This window comes from Corvus cornix, chromosome 14 (assembly GCF_000738735.6).
Source record: "Corvus cornix cornix isolate S_Up_H32 chromosome 14, ASM73873v5, whole genome shotgun sequence".
NCBI classification, from domain to species: Eukaryota; Metazoa; Chordata; class Aves; order Passeriformes; family Corvidae; genus Corvus; species Corvus cornix.
Genome location: NC_046344.1, coordinates 7,214,142 through 7,235,950, shown reverse-complemented (window position 1 = coordinate 7,235,950; position 21,809 = coordinate 7,214,142). Strand labels below are relative to the sequence as shown.

The window sequence follows — 21,809 nt, the reverse complement described above, 5'->3', positions numbered from 1 at the left end:
CTCAGCTGGAAGCAAAGCTCTGAGCCTGGCTGTGCTTCCCTTTCCCTCCCTCATCCTTCGTCTCCCAGCTTGGCCCTGCCAGAAATCCCGGATTTGACGGACTCGTCAGTGCTGCAGCTGAACAGTTAAACCCCTTCCCTGTGCCAAGGATCCTTTACACAAACCATGGAGACACGGGATCATCAATATCCCAGCATATCAAACCTCAGGAGTATGGACTGGGATGGATTTGTTGGAGCAGCACTTGAGTGAAATCGGGGAGGTTTTTGCTGTCGGGTGAGGGCCTTGCGTTATTTAATGTGAAACAACAACAACTCACCTTCCGTTGGAGCAAAGGTGGGACTTTTTGATCCCAGAGCTAGAATTCCATGAGGTTTGGAGCAACAAACAACAGCCTCAGTGACGTGTCTGGCTTTATCTCACACTTTATTGCCCACTTTGCTTCCCAAAATCCACCAAGAGCTGCCAGCACTGCCCAGGGGTCACATTCATGGGAACAAAATTGACAGGCCAGGAGCCCAGGACATGGAAAGAAGCACAATTTCCTTTGTTCCATCATTTAGAGCCACTTTTCAGAGCAGATTCCTGCTTTGCAAATCTCAATTTATAAAGGAATTACAAACTGAGCAAGGCCTCGAAGTGAAAGGAAAAAGCATCTGTTCAAAGGATGTTACTCAGTGTAATAAACCTGTTTTTCTGGCCACAGAGGTTCCTTAACGAGATGTTTCGGGAGGAAATAATTAAAATGATGACGTTGGCTGCAAAAATAGGGATTTGATTATCTGCCAAGCTCGCTCTGCCTGTGGAATACTCCCTGGAATATTCGCTGGGCAGCGCTTGGGAGCCAAATCGACGTTGCCCGAGAGGGCGGAATCCGGAGATAAGAGGCTTTCAGCAATGGAAGCTAAAGGCCTTCTAAAACTTCCTGAGCCCATCAGGGTAATTAATAGCCCTCACAATTTATAGCTCTGCATCTCATCTTGATAAGTTTGATGAAAATAAAATATCAAAAAGCCTCTCAGCAGGGCCTGGGCAGCGAGGAGATAAAAAGTAAATTACCCCAAACGCTCACGGCCCTCCGCAGAGTTGCTGTTGGGTTCAGGATAATTGATTTGGATGCAGATAATTCCCAATTTTTTCCTCCCAGAGGACTCAATTTAGGCTGAAGAAGAAGTGGCTGAGTGCAAATTATAGATGTCAGTTGAGATGAAGATTTCAAATGTGGGTTTCTCTGGATTTCCAGAGCATCTCCTGCCTCAGCCAGGCACTGAGCTCAGCCAGCAGCTGAGCACCTGGAATCGGAAGGAATTTCTGGTTGCCAGACCTGTGTTCTATCAGGATTTTAATAAGGGAGATCTGCTGATTTGGGGTCCGTGCTCAGGGAGGCCGTCACTCCAAATGAAGTTTGTTCCAGTAATCCGAGGAGGGAAATCTTGTCATGAGACAGCTCCGGGCTGGAGTTCTGTGTGCTCCGCGTTCGGTTCTGATCTTCCCAGCCTCGCCTCACACGGTGATTTTCCCAACTTCCCTCCATTGATTGGTGGCACCTCGAGGTGGGTTTGGAGCTGCAGCCCTGGCACCAGCCATCGGTGCTTTCTAAGAGCCAGGAATTCAGCCCCTGACTAATTGAAGTTGGAGTTTGAACGAGGTTTGGGTTTTTTTTTTCCCCTGGATGATTCTTTTTTCTCTTTGTTCTCTGACACCGAAGCAAAAAAAAATACCCTGCTCTTGAGTGGGCTGCAGCCAAGAACTTGCAAAGATTTTGGCAGAGCTCAGAGAAGGGGGGGTTTTATGATGAAAACTTCTCGACATAATAAAAGAAATCGTTCTGTGCGACCTCTGAAGTGACCCCAGAAAAACCAGCGTAAACCTGCTGCCTCCCTGGGAGCACTGAGGAGGTCTGAGTTAATTGCCAGCGTCTTTAATCTCCATTTCCCTCGTGATTTTCACTGTGGAGTTTTAGATTGACTCTGATTAGCTTGCCTAGAAGATCTGATTCTGTCCCCAGTTACTCTCCTATAAATCAGACGAGCATCTTTATTACAGCTGATGAAATTACTGTGGCATGAGCAGAGCTGGGGGATCGGAATCAGCGAAGACCTAAAAAAAATGCAATCTGATTGGGTTTTGTCTGCTCTCATCCTGCTCCTGTGAGTGAGGTGCTCGGGGAATGTTCAAGCCAAGGATCAGTGGAATCGAAACCTGTCTGTGTGCTCACCTGAGGGAACTTTCTGTTAAACTCCTGCGGTGAGGGGAGAGAGGATTGGACACGAGACTGAGAGATTTACTGGGATTAATGGGAGTGAAGTGATCTCTCCCAGCCCTGGGGAAGGGGTGAAGATCTGAAGGAGCATCACCCAGGAGCTGAGCGGGGTGAGAGGACACCTCTGCTCTCCTTGCAAGGCAGAAATCTTTTCCCCAGGCGCCTCCTCTGTCCCTGGGTGTGGAGCACGAGCAGGGCCAGCAGCACCTCCAGCACCACCCTGCCAATCATCTTAATTGAATCTTCCAGCCCTGGCCCTGCAGCCGCCGATTTTCCTGTGCCTTGCACATCTTTCCCATCACAGCAGAATTAGGAGCGAGTTCTCACCCTCTTATCTCACTGATAAGTAATTGTGGCTTGCGTTTGTTGGAGGCTTTGAGCTGGAGCCTTTGGAGAGGCTCTTTAATGGGGCTCTGTGTGAACAAGCAGGGCTTGAACAGGGTTTAATTACTGAGAAGGGATTGCTGAGATCGGGAAGCACAAGGAAGGTGCTCCAGGGCTTTGGGAGACATCGCTGGAGGGCTTGGAGGGGCAGTGAAGTGGATTAATCAGAGTGGGAATGAAGAGAGGAGGAAGTCGTTTCTCCTTGATGGAATAGGCAAAGCAGGGCTGAAAAAATATCCCAAGTTCTTGGGGGACCAGGGAGAGCTGCTGGCTTCTCCCTCCGAGTCCATGGAATCCCAGAGGGGTTTCAAAAGGACCTTAAAGCCCATCCAGTTTGGACAGGGACACCTTCCACTACCCCAGGCTGCTCCAAGCCCATCCAACCTGGCCTTGGGCACATCCAGGGATGGGGCAGCCACGAGTTCAGCTGGTCTGAGGAGAAATGTGTGGGAGCAGAGTGCACGGGGCAGCAGCGAGCGCTGTGCAGGTGCCTTTGTTTTGGTTCCAGAAGTAGTTGAGGGCTTTGGCTGGTGGTTTGTGCAGCAGCTGTTGGCAAGTCCAGCTGCTCCGGTTCCCTTTTCCACCAGGGCCTTGCTGGGGATGTGCAGGGAGCTCTTGGATCAGGGAAAAATGACCTCGGAAAGTCCTTGGGAGCACTTGAAATCCAGCAGGAATGAGGCTGGAAAAAGCCCAGCCCCTGCAGGTGGCCGTGCATGTGCTGTGCTGCATTTCCCCAGAGCTCTGGGATTAAAGAAGCTGGCGGATGTCTGGGAGCCGCCTCTTTTCCAGGAGGGCTGCTGCTCCCGGATCCTGGCAGCCCAGGAATCTCAGCCCTCAAGGCCAGGGATGAATCCCCCAATATCTCAAGCAGGAGGACAAGCTCTTTGCTTTACAAGTGAGGAGTAAATAATGTAAATTCCAATTACACCTGGAATATTCGGGGAGCTGGATGAGCATTGCACCCTCCAGAGGAGGAACGGGGAGGCGTTGATTGATTTTTGTGGAAAATTCTGCCTCTCAGGCAACAAAAATATCCCTCTAAGTGTTGGTTGGCCCTCAGGGTTGGCTCAGAAGCCCAAGAGCCACCCTCAGGTGACTCCTTCTTTTTTGCTCTGTGTTCAATGGGCTTAATCCATAAGATTTGAGGATTTCCAGCCAAATCCAGTGGAGAGGTGCATCCCATATTCCTGGGGTGCCTGGGCTGGTTTGTCATCCCTCAGTGGGAATGGCTGGAGCACCAACCAGAGGGAAGGGAGGGATGGAAGCTGGACAGTGCAAAGGAAATAATTGCTGGGTAAGTGGCAGTGATTTGGTGTCACCTTGTGTCACCTCCTGCCGTGATCCCTCTGCTTTCCTGTGACCCCACAACGACTGGGGGAGGCTCAGCTGTGCAGCAGAGCCCTCACAGACGAGGCACCTGCCCCAAAAGGACTTTGCTCTCCATAAATGTGTTAAGGGAGAGGCAGGAAAGGGCGGGAGGGGTTCGATTGCTTGGCTGCTCCTCACGGATGAACACCCAGGCAGCTTAACCCCTTCCCAGCCCTGTGGGAATAACGGCACCACAGGGAAAAATGGGGATAAAAAGCCTTCATGGCTTGATCTCTGGGGTCAATGGTAGCTGAAGAATTCTCTGGGGTTTTGTTAAACCCACTTGTGGGCAGTTCGTGGCAGGACGAGGGGCAGTGGTTTTAAGTTGGCAGAGGACAGGGTTAGATGGGATACTGGGGAGAAATTCTTCCCTCTGAGGGTGGGGAGAGGCTGGAATGAAATTCCCAGAGAAGCTGTGGCTGCCCCTGGATCCCTGGCAGTGTCCCAGGCCAGGTTGGACGGGACTTGGAGCACCCTGGGACAGTGGAAGGTGTCCCTGCCCATGGCAGGGGTGGAATGGGATGGGCTTGAAGGTCTTTTCCAACCACTCTGGAATTCTGTGAAGCCAAGCTTTGCTGTGTTATTGCTGACCAGCGAGGGAGGGTATGAAGGAGCAGCTGATGGATGTGAGGAGGAACAGGAGAGGTGGGAGCAGTTTGTGAAGGCAGCCAACGTGTCAGACCTGATTCCCGTGAGCCTTCAAGAGCCCTGACGCGGGAAACGGCTGCAGAGACAAATTCCACAAAGGATCTGCTCCTTGGCACATGGGGTTGGTTGGTTTGAGCTGTGCTGCCTTCTCACTCAGCTGCACGAGCTCCCACATGGGAAGAAGCTTGGAAGACTTGCAGGGGAAACATCAGCATTTTGAATTTGGGCTGAGAAATCCCAAAGAGGCAGAGTTTCCCTTCCAGCAGCCCTGAGCTGCTCCGAGTCCCAGAGAAGCTGTGGGTACTGATGGTTGTGTGAACGCCTGAAAATCCATATCCAGGAGCTTCCTTGGGTAAAAAATCCCCAGGGAATTAATGGATTCATGATGTGACTTCCCTGCAAGGTTTTATTAACTGCCACAGGAGAGAGGGGTTTATGGATCAGCTTTTGGGGACGCACCACACGGAAAATCCCCCACATCCATGAGGTCTGAGCCTTCTCTTCCCACAGCAAAGTCCTTCCCTGCAGACGTGGTTTAAATCAGGAATGATGCCACTGAAAATGGGGTTTGCCAAGACCTCTGAGGCCCACGTGAGGTGTGGTGAGCAGGGGACGTCGCTGGGAGTGAGTTCAGCCAGGAGCTTGGATTCTGCTGGAAATTGGAATTCCAGGATGGAATTTCAGCTCTAGTAGCAAGGCAGCGCTGGAAGTTGGGTGTGTTTTATCTAAATAAAAAGTGTAAATTACGTGGTGGAGCTCTGCACACAGCCTGGGTGGTGTTAATTAAACCCTCAGCTGCTTTTTTTAGGGGAAGGCTGAGAAAACGAGGCTTAAATCAAGCCTACATTTAATTAAAGTCTCTCTTCCATTCAGACGCTCTCCCACTCTGATAGTGGTGGTGCAGTTGTGATGCTGAGCCAGGAGGAATCACAAGGAAATTGGGTCTGCGGAAACAAAATGAAGTTAAAAATGTGGGAATTTTCTGGGTTATGTTACAAAACCAGCACCTTAGGTGAAAACTCCAGATCTCTGCAGGGAGAGGCTTTTTTTGTTTTGGATTATAATCCCTCCTTGGAATTTCTTTGCCTCAGAACCAACGTTTCAGGTGGTTTATTTGAATGTTTCGTGGGTTTAATTGTAGCAGATTCCTGTAGGAACCTCAGGCCCTTCCTTTGGCCACACATTCCTTCTCTCCCAAACCAACTGGGAACAGAGCTCTGGACGGATCCCAAGAGTTTCTGTGGAGCGATGGGTACCTGGCACTACCAGAAAATCAACATTTAAGAGGTTTTTTGGGTGACTTTTGTCCTCACACTCTGTTTCTCTGTCTCCCTGCAGGTGATAACCCTGGAAGGATGGGTGGACATCATGTATTACGTGATGGATGCACATTCTTTTTACAATTTTATATATTTTATACTGCTCATCATAGTAAGTATGACCTGGGAGACACTCCTTTTCCTTGTCCTTGGGGGGTGAAGCTGTTCCTTGTTTTTTTCACTGGGAGGAGCCAGGAAGGATTCAGGATTCAGGGCTTTGCCTCCCTCTTGCCCTCCCAGTCTCGGTCTTGTCACCTGGATGTGTCTGTGCCAAAAAGTCCAGGCTTCTCCTCCTTTGACCTCAACATGCCAGAGGGAGCCTCATTTCTTTGGGGAGCCCTCAAACCTTTGAATTTCACCCGAACTCTTTAAATAATAATAATTCTCAGCTCTCTGAGGTCTCACATTCCTACAAACAAAATGTTACCCACTGCAGGGGTGCTGGCAACTGCCATTCCATATCTTTGGTTTTCCAAAGGGCACAACCTCCTCCAGGAAGTGGAAAAGTGAAATACTTAAGGCAGGAAGGGGGCAAAGGGAAAGGTACCACAAAGATGTCAGCAGGACATGGGATGGAGGTGTTTAAAAGTGATTTTGTGACTGGGTAGTCCTTAGAGGTAACCCTGTCCTCGTCAGTGTGGGTTCGGAGGCCTTGGGAAGCCAAACCAGTTCCCACCAGCAGTGGGAAAAACCTGGATCAGAGCAGTGTGGGAGTGCCCTGGAGAAGTCAGGGATTTCTGAGCTGTAGCAATGGGCCTTGAACAGAGATTTACACTCCGCTCCGTTGAGCCGTTCTCTCCAAGTGGATCCGTGTGGAAAAGCCAGAAGGTGACTCCTGCCCGAGTCACCTGGAGCTGGGAAAGGCACCTTTGCTGCTTCTCCAGGAGCATCCGCACCGGAAAGCAGCACCACGAACCATCTCCACACAGCTTCCCTGAGGATCCACCAGACAATCCCAGATTAAATCTGTCCGTGCCCAGGGCTGGCCCTGCAGACAGTGGCACTGCCCTGACGTCACTCCCTTGTCACCCCTCAGGGCAGCGATTCCCTTCTGGGAAGATTTGACATTTCCCTTTGGCTCATTTAGGACCACAAGCGGCGAAAAATCACTTTGTGGGCTCGACAGCTGAGGGGAGTATGCGGCCTTAGGTCACATCACTTTCTTGTCCTTGGGACTTCATTTTGAAAACTTGGTGTCACTCAAGAACGCATCAACTCAACCAGGCACTGAATCAGCCCCTCGGGAGCACTGAGTGTCCTGGAGATGCATTCCTGTGTCAGGGAGTCCCAGGAGCACAAGGTCACAGATCCATGGGCCCTGACTGTACCCCCACAATGAGGGCACACACTTTTGGGGTGTGAAATGATTGAAGAAGAGAAGAGGATGTTTCAAAACAGCACAAATTGGACTTGAAATCGTCTTCCCCTGCAGGCTGGCCAAATTTCAGGGAAAAACCCTTCACTTGAAGAGTGATTGGGCACTGGAATTGTCTGCCCAGGGAGGGGGTGGAGTCACCATCCCTGGACATGTTTAAAAACCGCCTGGACATGGCCCTAAGTGCCATGGTTTAGTTGGTGAGGAGGTGTTGGGTCACGGGTTGGACTCAATGGTCTCAAAGTTCTTTTCCAACCTGGTTCATTCTGGGATTCTGGGATTCCGTGAATGTCCAAATCAGCCTTGCGGTGGGGCCTGGTTGTGTTTCACACACCCTGTGTTAGTAGCAAATGCCATCGCTTTGAGGGGAGAGAGCTGTTGCTAAAACCATTGATCATGGTTCCCATCAAATTTAGCAGCTCAGGCACACATTGGCAGCGCATTTGGTGAGCAGACCCTGGGATTTGGCACGTTTGGAGATCCCAGGCTCGCCGAGAACCGCGTGTGGTGGTGAGGAGCTTCCCCTGCTGCGTGCACCCCCTGCTGACTCCTTTCCCTGTGTTCTCACCAGGTCGGCTCCTTCTTCATGATTAACCTGTGTCTGGTGGTGATAGCGACCCAGTTTTCGGAGACCAAGCAGCGGGAGAACCAGCTGATGCAGGAGCAGCGGGCGCGCTACCTGTCCAACGACAGCACCATCGCCAGCTTCTCGGAGCCGGGCAGCTGCTACGAGGAGCTGCTCAAGTACATCTGCCACATCTTCAGGAAGGTGAAGCGAAGGACAATCCGCCTCTACAACAACTGGCAGAGCAAACGCCGGAAAAAAGTCAACCCCAACAGCAGCAGCAGCGGGCAGAGCCAGCGCAGCAGGAGGAGAATCACCTCCATCCACCACCTGATCCACCACCATCACCACCACCACCACCACCACTACCACATCAGCAACGGGAGCCCCCGTGGGCCTCGTGCCAACCCCGAGATCTGCGAGCTGGAGCTGCAGGTGATGAAGCCTGGCAGGCAGCTGATGCTTCCCCCTCCTCCCTCGCCCAGGCCGCAGGGCCCTGCTGCTCCCCGTGCCGATGCCGAGGCCGTGCACAGCATTTACCACGCGGATTGCCACGTGGAGGGGCCCCCCGGGGGCTGCAAGGCTCCCAGTGCCCCTGCTGGCAGCAAACTGGCCGGGCTGGCCACCCACGGCAGCATGAACTACCCCACTATCCTGCCCTCCCCTGGCAGCAAGGGCGGCTCCACGCCCCTTCCCAAAGGGAAGAAGAACGGGAATTCTCCGGTGGCCGTGGTGAACAGCCCAGGGAATTTGGGCCTGGATTCTTACGGGAAGCTGCAGCAGCTGGTGGGAGAGCATGGTAAGGGCAACCAAGCTGGGGTTTTTTGCTTAGGAAAACTGGGAGAAGGGGGAATGGCTCAAGCACCGAGGTTTTAATGGCAGCCCTGTGGGGTGCTGAGGGTTGGGAGCTCTGTTCCCTCCGTCCTTGTACTCACCATCACTGGATGGCCCAGGCCACCGCTGGAAGCCTCTTTCCTGTGGTTATAAAATCTGGATTTGGGCTCTCATGTGCTTTGTGATACCCTGGAGGTGCTCCCTCTCTTCCCACCCAAAACCAGAACCATGGGATTACACCTGCAGTGAGTGCTGGAGCTGCCAGCTCCAGCAGGGAACCCCCAGGGGCTGGGAGATGGTGCCTTGAAAAGGATGAGCAGGTGGAAGCTGCGGGAGAAGCATGAGATAAAGCAAACTGAGAAGTTTGAAACAGGCAGGCACTGAAAGAGCTCAAACCAGACACTTCCAGTTCTGCTCTGATGGGCCCTGGAGCCTCTGAATTTCTTTTTGGCAAGGAGGAGCAGCGGGTTCAATGCTCAGAGGACGTGTGGAGGGCACAACAGGAGCAGAGCTGCACACCTCAGGCTTTCCCCATGTGCAGAAGAAATGTGGGGCTGAGTTTTCCTGCAGATTTGGGGCTCCATTCGATCTGAGGAGCATTTTGGGGAACTCTTCGGCACTTCTTTCCCATCCTCTCTGCACGGATGCAGCCACTCCAGCACAGCCAGTGAGGTTTTATCTCCCCTCACACATAGATCACCCACTGGAGCAGTGATTACACGCAACACTTGGATTTCTATTTTATAAAATGTTTTTCCAGCCCTCATGGCTGGAGCTAAAAGCTCCAAAATACTCTTAAGCCCTCAAACAGTGAAAAGTCACAAAGATCCAGCTTCTGGTTTTTAATCTCTTTAAGCCAAACTCGTCATTTGGGTTTTTTCAGTGCCTGTGTTTTCCAAAACTGTTTATTTGCGTGTGCATGGACACAAATATTTACCCTGGTGATGGATGTGCTGAAAAAAATACCAAGCTTGGCTTGGGGGAAAAGGTTGCTTGACAGAGAGGTTGGGTGGCTTGCCTTTGTTCATTTTCTTGTTTTGAAGGACCACACAAAAGGGTAAAAGTGGATTGTTTATAGAAACTGCCTCGGGCAGACGCTTCCGAACGCTCGGAAGCTTGGCACGGGGGGCAAGGTTACTGCCAACAGCTCTGTTGTTCAGCAAGGACTTTGTATAAATCACTGCTTCTTCCTTAGCTGTGCAAATTGATGATGGTTTTTAGGAGAATGGGTTTTTACCTTGAGATAAAAACCCAGGCTCTGCAGAAGGCTGGGATTGGGAAAGAAAGGAGCAGGAGAGCTGTTGAAGTCAGAGTTTGGATCTGCCTGCTTGCTGCTGGGGTCCTTTTTAGGAGAAGAAAGGCCCAAATCTCAGTCCCAACTGCGACATCCCCGAGCCAAATCAGTGATTTAGGAGATATTCCTGTAGCCTAGGGTGGTTCTTTGAAAGCTGGGATTAGATTGAGTTGTCATTAGTAATGCAATTACAGTGTCCTCTTTCCACAGAGGGATTTCAGCCCAGAGGATGCCAAAATGCTTTAAACAAATCTCCTGGAATTGTTTTGTCTCTTCCAGAAGTGTGGTCACAGCTGGGAAGGGCTGGAAGGTGGCAAGAGGCTGCTCATCCATCCCCTGAGGAAAATGGGCTGGGGAGGGATTCAGGGCAGCCGTATCCACTTGGAGACCCTGGGAGTGCCCAGCTCTTCCCCTCCATGGATCTGGCTCTTTCCAGGCCCTTCTTCCCACTCAGCCACCCCAGCAGGGCTGAGTCAGGGTCAGTTCTGCACTGGGAGTGATGGATGTGACTTCCAGGCTTTGGGACGATCTTTAAGTGCCAGGATGTATCCCTGCTGGGCACAGCCCCCAGCTCCCATTTCTCCATCCCTAAAACTTAGCAAAAGAGCCTGGGGAAAAATCCCAAGCTCTCCCAACCCTTCCTCAGCATTTTTGGGCAAACAAAGAGCCTTTAATTCTCCCTCTCCTCTGCCAGGTCAACAAGCAGAGCATGTTCAGTGCAGGACTTGTGCAAGGGGAGCACGGGAGTGATAATTGAGAGCATTAAGGAGCATTAACAGCCCGGGCTCTCCCAGCCCCAGCTGGAGGCAAGGTTGCTGTCTGCTGGGAAGGATGCAGTTGTGGGAGAGAGCATTCTCCTGCCTCTTTTGTTGTGGATTTGAAGAGCTCAGAGTACAGCCTGTTCCCCGTGTTCCGTGCCCTGCAATGCTGGAGGTTATTTTAGCAGGCAGCCAAGGAGACTCTGGTATTTTGAAGACATCTGCGGCGCCAGGGCTTTTCATATCGTTTTTAACACTTTGATAGCATTAAAAGCCATCTGGCAGCCCCCTCCCTGTGCTGCTCTCGAGGCTGGGCTGAGCCTTTCCTCCTTGGCTCAGTCCTGAGCAGGAGCACCGCACTGATGTGGAAGGGGCAAAATATTCCTGATGCTCCTGGTGGCTTTGACGCAATGCCCAGGACCCAGGCCTGTCCTCCAAGGCCGTTCTGAAAGCCACTGATATCCCTGTGACGTTCAGGCAAGGAAAATGTGGTTTGACTCTGGTCACATCCCCGTTTTCCAGCGAAGGGATGCGTTGGCTTGGTTTGGTGCTGCCTTGTCTTCCGTGCTGTGGCTGGAATCAGCATTCCTGCTGGGTGAGCTCCAAGCTCCAGGGCCCAGAGACAGGAGCAGCCACTGCTTTTAGCCTGGGCTCCCCAAAACTGATCCAAGTGGTCCCCGTGCCACCTCCGGACGGGGACATGTGGATGTGGCACTTACAGATGTGGTTTAGTGGTGCTAGGTTAATGGACTCGGTGTCCTTAGAGGTCTTTTCCATGGTTCTATGAGAGGGGAAAATTGTGCCTTTGCCTTTTATCCCTGAAGCCCAAGGAACTGGTGCTGAAATGGCATTTTGAGGGAAGGATCCCGTGTTCCCAGTAGTGTGCTCCCGCTACAGGGGTTTTTCCTGCCATTAATACCTGGTTCCTAAATATAAGGAGACTAAGAATAAGGTTCCTACATATGAGGAGGCTTATGAATTGGATTCCTAAATATGAGGAAATCAAATCTGGCTGCTGTTCCACCCAAATCATCCCAGTTACTCTTGTCCCTGTCCTTCCATTCCCTGGCTCCAGGACAGTCTGAATTTCTCCTCACACCGCAAAACACGTGTTTGATTTTAAACCCCCCTAAGCCTCAGGCAACGGATCCACCTGAGCTTTATTAAAGGCTGAAGGAGACTGAGGGGACTCCGTGACTCTCCGAGCTGTGATCCGTGGTCTGCAGCCACCTTTGGTCCCTTCTCCCTCTCCCTGCTCATTAGGAACTAAATGGCAGCAGTGGCTAAATTGGGTGGAACAGCTTGATAGTGCTGAGAGATCGTTAATGATGGGAGCCTGCTCAGGGATAATCAGGACTAATTGAATGGGAGAGGTGGGCCAGTCACTCCTCCCTCAGCCTGGGACACAAAATGAGAGCCCATGGAGCGGGGAGAGGGTGGGAAAAGGGACCAAGAGGGGAAAAGGAGGCCAAACCAGAGCTGCTTGGGAGGATGAATGGCTGGAAGGCTTTTGTAGGCTCTGGAGAATAATTCCTGTGAGGAGCAGTTGTGGGGCTCAGCCTGGAGAAAAGGAGGCTCAGGGGGAACCTTCTCACTCTCCACAACTCCCTGGCAGAAGGAGGCAGCCGGGGGGGCTCAGCTCTGTTCCCAGGGAACAACGGGACAAGAGGGAATGAGCTCCAGTTGTGCCAGGGGAGGTTCAGGTTGGATGTTGGGAAAATTCCTTCACTGAAAGGATGTTTAAACTTTGGAATGGGCTGCCCAGGGCAGTGGGGGAGGGACCATCCCTGCGAGTGTTCAGAACCCAAGCAGACCTGGCACTTCCCAACGCGGTTTAATGGGCTGGCAGTGATCGGTCCCAGGTTGGACTCGATGACCTTGAAGGTCTCTTCCAACCGTAACGATCCTGGGATTGCCTTTATTGAGGATGTGGCAGGAGCTGCTGACACCCGGAGTGTTCCCTGTGCCAAGCTGCGTGGTGGCTCATGGTGGCTCACGGTGGCTCTCAGTGCGTGATGGCTCTTGGTGTGCAGAGGCTTTTGGTGGCTCCCAGTGGCTTTTGGTGGCTCCCAGTGGCTCCCAGTGCATGATGTCACCCAACTTGGGGTTAATTGCAGCACGCGGTGGCTCTCGGTGGCTTTGATGCGCAGTTGCTCCCGGCATGCAGTGGCTCACTATGCATGATGTCTCCTGGCATGTGGTGGCTCTCAGTGACTCACAGCGACTCACAGTAGCTCTAGGTGGCCCATGGTGGCTCTCGGTAGCCCTCGGTTGTTCACAGTCGCTTTTGGGGCATGATGGCTCACAGTGACTCACAGTGGCTCTCGGTGCACAGTTTCTTCCACCATGCAATGTCCTCCAGCATGTGGTGGCCCATGGTCGCTGCCAGTGCCTGGTGGTGCTCAGTGGTGTCTCACGGTGGCTCTCAGTGGTGGCTCTTGGTGTGTGGTGGCTCTCAGTGGTGTCTCACGGTGGCTCTCAGTAGTGGCTCTTGGTGTGTGGTGGCTCTCAGTGGCTCTCAGAGCATGGTGGCTCTCAGCAGTGTCTCTCAGTGGCTCACGGTGCCCTTGTCCCTCGCAGGTCTCCGCCGGACGCCCAGCCGGCTGTCGGGGCTGAGCACAGCCGGGGCGCTGCCCAGCCCTGGTGGCCCCCGGCTGAGCTGCGAGCTGCAGGACTGTCCCTTCTGTGCCAGCCTCCTGGACGACCCCGAGTTCGCCCTCAGCGACTCCGACAGCAACGGCGACTCCGACAGCAACGGCGTCTACGAGTTCACGCAGGACCTGCGGCACGGCGACCACCGGGACCAGCTCCAGCAGCAGCGGGTCAGGAGGAGGAGGAAGAAGAAGAAAGCCAAGGAGAGGAACAAGGTGACAAAGCTGTGGCGGGCGTTCGGCACCAAACTCAAGCGGATCGTGGAGAGCAAATACTTCAACCGCGGGATCATGATCGCCATCCTCATCAACACCCTCAGCATGGGCATCGAGTACCACGAGCAGGTGAGTGACCGGGACCCTCGGGGTTTGGGGTTCAGGTGCTCCTGGAGCGGTGGCTTGGGGTCGCTCTAAAGCAATGTCAGGAGGAACGAGGATTGTCATTGTTGGAAATGGGGCTGAAGATGATCCTGTGAGGAGCAGGAGAATCCTTTGGGGTGTGGGACAGCTGGAAGTGCTGCTGGGGTGTGCAGAGCTGAAATGTGTGTGTTGGATGTGTCTGCTCAGAGCCTGGCTGCTGGTTGGCCGGGAATTGTTCATATAAACAGGAATTTTTGTGGTGGAAATACCTTTGGTCTGATGGTTGTGGTGGAGATGACCCACACGGGAATTTCTTTGATTTGGACCTTCAGATAAGACTTAAACTATCAGGCAATGCTAAAAGCACCAAAGAGGAAGAAATTAGGGCCTCCCTGATGAAGGCTCCGAACCCTTTAATTTGCTCTCACAAAGTGTGAGTAGGTCTTTATTGAAGTGTTCGGAGGGAGGGAAGAGGAATGGTGCCGTTCTTCCCGGTGCTGGGGTGGCAGGAAGCGGTGCTGGGGCTGAGGACAGCTTGGGACTGGAGGGGCTGTGCCGTGGGAGAGGGAGCTGAGACATCTGAGCATCTCCACTTGGTCACCCTGGCAAAGTTCTGTTCTTCTGGGCTTTTCTTTCTTGGAAAAACTGGGGATTTTCCGCTGTTTTCTCCAGGCGTGCTCGGGAATTTCTCATGCCACCTCTGTGTCAGGTGCAGGAAACGTATCCCAGGGAGGCCAGGATCTGCTCTTCTGGGATCAAAGGCATCCAGCGCTCCCCGAAAACCTTTCCTGCAGGGTCACGACCAGGTCAGGGTTATTTTTAAAGCCGCTCCTCCTCTCTTCCATGGTCTGTCTGTTCGGGAATGAGGAGGAAAGGCAGAGCAGCATAATCCACCCAAAGGCAGGACGAGAGGCTCTGCAGCCCCTTCTCCATCATTTCCCAGGATTAAGCACTGCTCAGGACCATGACAGACACCCCTCTGGAGTGCTGCTACTTCATTTTCTCTCCACTCCTGTGCCTTAACCCCTGCTATTTTAAGCTGAGACTTCTTTTCCTCCAAAAAAACCCAGGACTCAGCTAAAACCACCTCAACCGTGCAACAACAAATCAGAATTACAGCAAAGCATCCAGATCCAACAGGGATTGAGCTGTCCCTGTCAGCTCCCTGTCGAATCCCGCTTAGCTGTTCCACAAGAAGTTCTATAATTGGGAAATACACCTTGTCAGTGGCTTCTGAATAGGCCATTCATTCCTCATTTCTGCATGGATACTCTTCTGTCAGGCGGATACAGCTTTGTCAGCCCTCGGATATTGCCGTGATGGGAGCTGGGGGAAAACTGAGGCAGGAAGCAGGGAGAAAATCCAGGGATCGCATGGAGCATGTCCCCAGTCACTCCCATAAAGTGAATTGGGATAATTACAGCCTCGCTGCTAACAAAGGAGAGCTGTAGCTGGCTGGCTTTTATTGGATTTTACCTTGTAAAAGGTTGGCTTTAGGGCATCTCGAAGCCAGTGGCAATAAAGATTCCAGAGCTTTTTGGCTGTGGAGCGTCAGATTCCTGCCAGCTCTGCTCGCAGGCACTGCCCAATAAAAGGGGAGGAATTTGGAAGTGAAACCTGGAAAAGTTCCTGCACGTGCCTGGGACACTGGGATAATGAGGCATGTCAGAGTGTCAGAGCCCAACTTGGTGACACCTCGCCCAAGCCCTCTCCTCCCAGCGGTGTCCCAGGGGCTGAGGCACCGTCCGAATCCAAGGAAAAATGGTTCTGGGCTCCCAAATTTGGCACAAAAATCTGTGGGCAAAGTGGGGCAATTTGGGAGACCCCTCGTGTGAGAGTTGGCTGCAAGGCTCGGGGTGGGGATGGTTTGTGTGGAGAGCAGCAGGAGGTGTCTGGGCAAAGTGTCCCAGAGCCACAGCGCGGTGTTGGGGTGGAGGGGAGGGAAAATGGCTCCGTTTGGGATCATGAGCCTGCCAGGAAAAACAGTGGGATCACACCTCTCTGGATGCTGCCCAGTCACCTCTGCTCCCAGAACATTCCAAGTGGGAAGTTCTGCGCCTCCCCCAGGCTGTAACCAGGTGTGGGTGTTGCCATTGTCATCTCTCTCTTCCCAAGGGCAAATCAGGAGGCCATTCCCCAAATCCTAAGGATTTAGGAGCTCCCTTGTGGCTCTCCTCTGTTTTCCTTGCTCCCACCAGGCTGTCCCACGTTACTCCAAAGGCAGAGTTTAGGGAATCCTGGGAAGCCTGTGCTCCGTGCCTGCTGGTGGCAGCACGGGAAGGAGTCTGCTGGCCCTGAATCCCTGCAAAACACAATCACAAAATCCTGCAATGGTTTGGGTTGCAGTGTTAAAGTTCATCCATTCCAACAGCGACACCTTCCACTATCCCAGGTTGCTCCAGCCTGGCCTTGGACACTTCCAGGGATGGGACATCCACAGCTTCTCTGGGCATGCTGTCCCACCAACACTTCCCACCATTTATTCAGGGTGAAACAGCTTCAGCAGCTTTGCTGCTCTTGACTTTGGCCATTTGTTTTAGGCCATTGACTGATTGTATCAAACTGAAACAACCCAGAGCAGCAGCCCCAGGGAAGCCCATCCCAAACCTCACTGTCCACGGGGAAATGCCCAATCCCTTTTATAAAACTTATTCATGGCTTCTTGCTTTTCTTTTCCAACTTCTCAGCAGTCACCTGTGGCTTTGCAGATATATGGACACAGAAAACAGATTTGTATTGGGTCTGATCAGAGCCAAGGCACCAACACTGTGTGTGTGGGAAGGGTGAGGGGTTCTGAACGCACGGGGAGGGCGATGGAGCAGGATGGCAGGGCTCGTCCTGCCGGTCTCACTCCTGTCATCCTGGCACGCAGCAGAGCTCTGCAGAGAAGTCCCACGGAGCCCTCTTGAGGCAGTGGAGCATCATTGTCCGGCTCTTGTGGATGAGGGAATCGCGCTTGGAAGGTGTCAGGCTGGAGGTAAAACCCACTGGGCTTGTGGGCCTTCTTTGTCTTTGGAATCACAGAAGCTCCTGAGTTTGGAAGGATCCACAGGGATCATCCAGCCCAATCCCTGGCCCTGCACAGACACCCCAACAACCCCACCCTGGGCATCCCTGGCAGCGGTCTCCAAACACTCCTGGAGCTCTGGGAGCCTTGGGGCCGGGACCATTCCCTGGGGAGCCTGGGCAGTGCCCAGCACCCTCTGGGGAAGAACCTTTCCCTGAAATCCCATTCCCATGCCCTGGATCCTGTCCCTGTCCCAGGGAGCAGAGATCGGGAGGAGCTGTAGGTGGTACTGCCACAGCCTCAGGTGCTGCCTCCAGATGAAGGAGAGCCCTGTCCATATCCAGAGCCCTTCAGGACTTCAGTCCGGGTTTTTATGGGAATGTCAAGCTCCCACCACTCTTCTCACATGGTTGCTTTTGGCTAAGTGGCACCACCCCCTTTAATGCACGGAGCCTGGGTGGACTCATGGAATCATGGAATGGTTTGGGTTGGAAGGGACTGGAAACATCACCTCATTCACCCCAGCCACGGGCAGGGACACCTCCCACTGTCCCAGGCTGCTCCAAGCCTCATCCAACCTGGCCTTGGACACCTCCAGGGATCCAAGGGCTGGGAATCTGTGCCAGGGCCTCCCCACCCTCACAGGGAAGAATCTCTTCCTGACACGTTCCAAACCATTGTTCCAAACCGTGTCATTCCCTCGAGGCCGGGATCCTGTCCTGTGCCTGAGGACACGACAGCTCACGGGGAAGGTGAGGAGATGCCAGAGCTGCTTTGCAGAGCTGCTGCTGCTTTTCTCACGAGGCACAGCAAAGATTTCATGGCAGCACAGCCCGCTGGTGGCAGGAGATCTGGGCAGCTGCTGATGGGAAGCGTTTCCTTGGCATTCCAGGCGTTGGGAGCAGTCGGATCCTGCCCGGCGCGTCCTCAGGGTTCACAGCCAGCTCCACCTCGGACATGGCTGGGAATTAGGAGGTTCCAGGGTGCTGTTCATTAGCAGCAGCACAGCTTGGATTTCAAAGGTTAATTGCCTGGTTTAGAGTCCTTGGGGTATTTTTTTTCCCCTCCTGTGCTGTGTTTGTTTATTTATTTATTTATTTATTAATTAATCTGTCCCCAGCACAATGAGCGCTCCCACGGATGAGGAGAGCCAAGCACAAAGAGGGAGGCGATCCTTGCATTAATCTTCCAGGCAATTTCAGAACATTGGATGAGTTTGTTCTGCATTCATTGCAGCTGACAACTCTCCAGAGGATCTGAGAATGTGCCACGGCACTGCAGCAACCAAGCAGGGAATAGGGCACTCCAAAGGCACCGCCTGTGCCATGCCTTTGGGATGGTGGGCTGGGACACCTGGCACAGGCATCCTATTCCAGGACGTTTCCAAGTGCCTCTCTGCCACGGAAAACCAATTCCTTTTTGCCCCAGAGTCGGCTGAGTGCTCTGAGGAAATAATTGCTCCTTCAGCCTGCCTCGATTCCCAGCTCCAGGATTATCCAGGAGGAGGACAGAGCCCTTCACTTGCCCGGGAGAGGCGCTGGCGTTATCCCTGCAGAGGGAAACCATCCAGGAGCCCCCCACTTGGCTTCCCAGAAGAATTTGCTGAAGGAGCTGTTGATACTCGTAATGATTCCACATAAAAGGCTCCATTTACATCAAATGGCACTAGAAATGTTATTTTATATTCTCTTCTCAGCAGAGAAGTACAAATTAGTATTTGTTCCAAGCTATTGCTGTTCAAAGAGCTTTTAATTGCTTTTCTGATCCCTCATCCATGGTGTGTTTCGTTGGGAGCAGCTGCCTTTGGAGCAGGTTGGAGCTGACCTTGAGGGGCACCCAGTGGTCCGTGGCTTGTCAGAGTGAGAGCAGCACCAGTTCTGAGTAGAACATTTTATTATTCTGGAGTAAAAGTCATTCTGTGTGATTGAGGGGAGCACTCGCTTCAGCAGCGACGTCCTGTTTTAGCATTTGCCAATTTCGCCTTGAAAAATTGGTTTGGCATGGAAAGCTCAGCACTTAAGCAGAAAGCAGAGCAGAATTTTTCAGCAGTGTTTGAATCAAATCGCTGAAATTCCTTTTGAGTTGTGAGTCAATAAAATATTACCCTGAGCTGAGATTTGCGCTTTCAGCTGGTAAAACTTGTTCGCTCTTCCCGATTTTTGCAGGATCCAATTTTAAGGACTCACACACCCGGCTGGATTTGAGGAAAAGTGATTCCCCCAGCCCAGGCTGGGATGTGAAAATTCATCCCAGTGTGTTTGTGGTTGTTGTATAAATGGTGTGAGACTCATGCTGCCCTCAGGAGTCCTTTGGTCTGTGCTTGGGCTGTGCCAGCTGCATTCCAAGCTCTCCCTTCCCTGCTCCCTCTCCAAGGTCCCAGCAGCGAGTGGACAACTTTCTCCAAGCTTTGGTTGGATCCGTGGAAAACACATCTGTGATGGAAATTCGGCTTTTCCCACAACTTGTGGATAACCTGAATTCTGCCTCCGCTCTGGGAAGGGCTTTGCCAGGTGAACTTTGGGAAGAAAGAGGTGTTTTCCAGGTTTTGTGCCCCTGGAAGGTGCCATTCCCACCTTAGAAGGAATCAGGGATCAGAGGTGGGATAGCATGAACTGGTAGCAAGGGTTGGCAGGGAAAATCCAGGTGTCCCAGCTCGGTGTTGGATCATTGTCATGGATAAACCACATCCTTCCACATGGAGCCTCCTCTCTCCCCCTTTTCTCCAATTTAAGGGCTCCTCCCCTGCTCTGTTTTCCTTCTCTTGGGATATTTTTTTTTACTATATAAGGAAAAGAGATCCCAGAGATCCTTCCATTCCCGGGCCTTGGAGCAGACAGGAGCAGCACCTCTGCAGGGCAGGGCTGAGGTCATAACTCACCCCAGTGCTGACACCCCGAGCACCAGGGGCCTTCCAGCCGGAGCTGCTCCTCTGGATGTTCTCGTTAGCCATGGGAATATCCGGATATTCCCTGTGGAACTGTGGCCATGTTTCCCGCTGCCACTGCTTCCCCTCACACCGCTGGTTGTTCTCTGTGCTGAGGGACTGCGATAGAAATCCCAGCTTCCCAGGCAGGTGACAGTGACAGCTTTCCCTGCTGCCTGCAAGCTGGAGATGTGTTCAGTCCCACAGCATGCAGGACCCCCCAGATGTGGTTTTTCCATCTGGATCCCACAGGGAGCCATCCCCAGTGCCCTGATCCCGTGCAAAGCCCCGCTCCAAAAACCCCCGGGGTGGCACGGGGCCGGCAGCTGGAGGCTGCAGCCGGATTGTTTGAGTTTCAGCTGGCAGGGAAAATAAACGGAGCGGAATGCAGCCCCCAGGATGAGAGCAGAGAGCTCTTGGCAGCTGCATCCTGTCAGGAATGTGTGTAAATCCCAGCCAGTGGCTCTGATGTGCTCCAGGCCGGGCAGGGTTGGCACCGTGTCGCAGCTTTGTGCAGAGGGACACGGGGGCTTGCGATGAAGGGGCTTCCACAGCCACAGAGCGGGGCTGTGTCGAGCCTGGGCCTTCCTGCTGCCAGCCAGCTCCGTGCTTTCCATCTGGGAGTGGGTTTGGGAGAGGAGGGTGGCTTTGGTCAGCAAACTCCCTGCTCCAAGGGCAGCCCCTCAGGGGGGCGGTGACAAGGGGCGAGTTCTGGGAGCAGCTCCGGTGCCAGCTGTGATCGGCGACCCCAGAGATGTCACAGTGCCCCAGCTGGCTCCCCCCAGCACCCCCTGCACGTGGCAGCAGCTCCCATCCTCCCAGGTGCCCCCAGGAAAAGCAGGGACAAAAGCAGGGAGAGCAGAGAGGGAATAGTGAAAGACTGGGACAACCAAACCAGGCACGAGGCAGGGAAATTTTGGCATCTTAGGAAGCAAGGAATGGTTTGGATTGTCACAGGAGGGATGCAACTGCTGGTGTAGCAGGAACACCATGAGCTGAGGATGTTTCTGCATCCAGCTTTTGTTTCCTTGGATTTTTTGTTCCTTGAGACAAGGATTGCGGTGTGCTCTGTGCCACGTGGGGCTCCCAGCCACATGGGTCAGGTGGGATACTGGGGAACGTTCACTCGCTGGAAAAGTGGTTCAACAGTGCAAGAGGCTGCCCAGGGTAGTGGTGGGGTCACCATCCTTGGAAGCATTGGGAAAATCCATGGATGTGGCATTTCAGGATGTGGGTTGGTGGCATTCAAAGGTTGGGCTTGATGAGCTTGGAGGTTTTTTCTAATTTTAGTGATTCTGAGTTGTTGCAAGTCATAATAGCATTGGGAATGGGAACAGCCCTGCACTTCTAAAGCTGATTTAACTGGGAGAAATGTTGGGAAGGCATGGAAAAAGCAGCCAGGTGTGGATTAAAGATGCTCAGGGTAACAATGGAGCTCCTTCCCCCTGGGTACCTAACGAGCCCCATTCCCCACTGCTGCCAGCTGGATTTTCCTCAGGTTTTAACCAGGATTCTCCACCCAGGACAGTGAGATTTCCCAGGATTATGAATGAAGTTTGAGATGTCACCTTCAAAGCTCCTTCTGGGGTTTGTGTTCCAAGACGGGGATGCTTTTACAGGAGTGGCTTTGGGAGGTGGGGGCAGAAAGCTGATCTGAGAGGAGCGAGACTCTCAGAAATGAGGCAGCTTTGGCATCCCTGCTCACATTCTTTTCAAGCTCTATTTTTGTTTGCTCTGTCTGCTTTGCAGCCCTAAAGACAGCCCGACTCCCAATTTGGGAAAAACGCTGCGCACAGGCCTCGGAGCATCAGTGGCAAAGCTTTTCAGAGCAGGGAGGATGGGCCAGGAGACCACTTTCCCAGGAGTTTTCTCTCCTGCCTGATCCCTGTCCAGATTAATGTCTCCTCTCTCCCTGTCCTTGTCCTCTCCTTGTCCCACACGCTGGCAAATCCGAAAGTTTTGACTGTAGTAAAAAAAGAGAAAGGAACATTTTAAAAAAAAGGAGTTAATTTTATATACTCCAAAGGGAATTGGCTTTGCTGCAGACAGATGGATCCCGT

General features: G+C 52.7%; 1 protein-coding gene across 2 annotated transcripts in view; it reads left to right on the top strand.

Annotated features, from left to right (window-relative positions):
- The window catches only part of CACNA1H (calcium voltage-gated channel subunit alpha1 H), a 160,140-nt gene that overhangs the window by 75,832 nt on the left and 62,499 nt on the right, over window positions 1-21,809 (top strand). For both annotated transcript variants that reach the window (XM_039560454.1, XM_039560453.1), the window contains exons 8-10: window positions 6,002-6,094; window positions 7,929-8,721; window positions 13,389-13,804. In XM_039560454.1, the coding sequence (XP_039416388.1) occupies window positions 6,002-6,094; window positions 7,929-8,721; window positions 13,389-13,804 (1,302 nt within the window). The remainder of the gene's footprint in view (window positions 1-6,001; window positions 6,095-7,928; window positions 8,722-13,388; window positions 13,805-21,809) is intronic.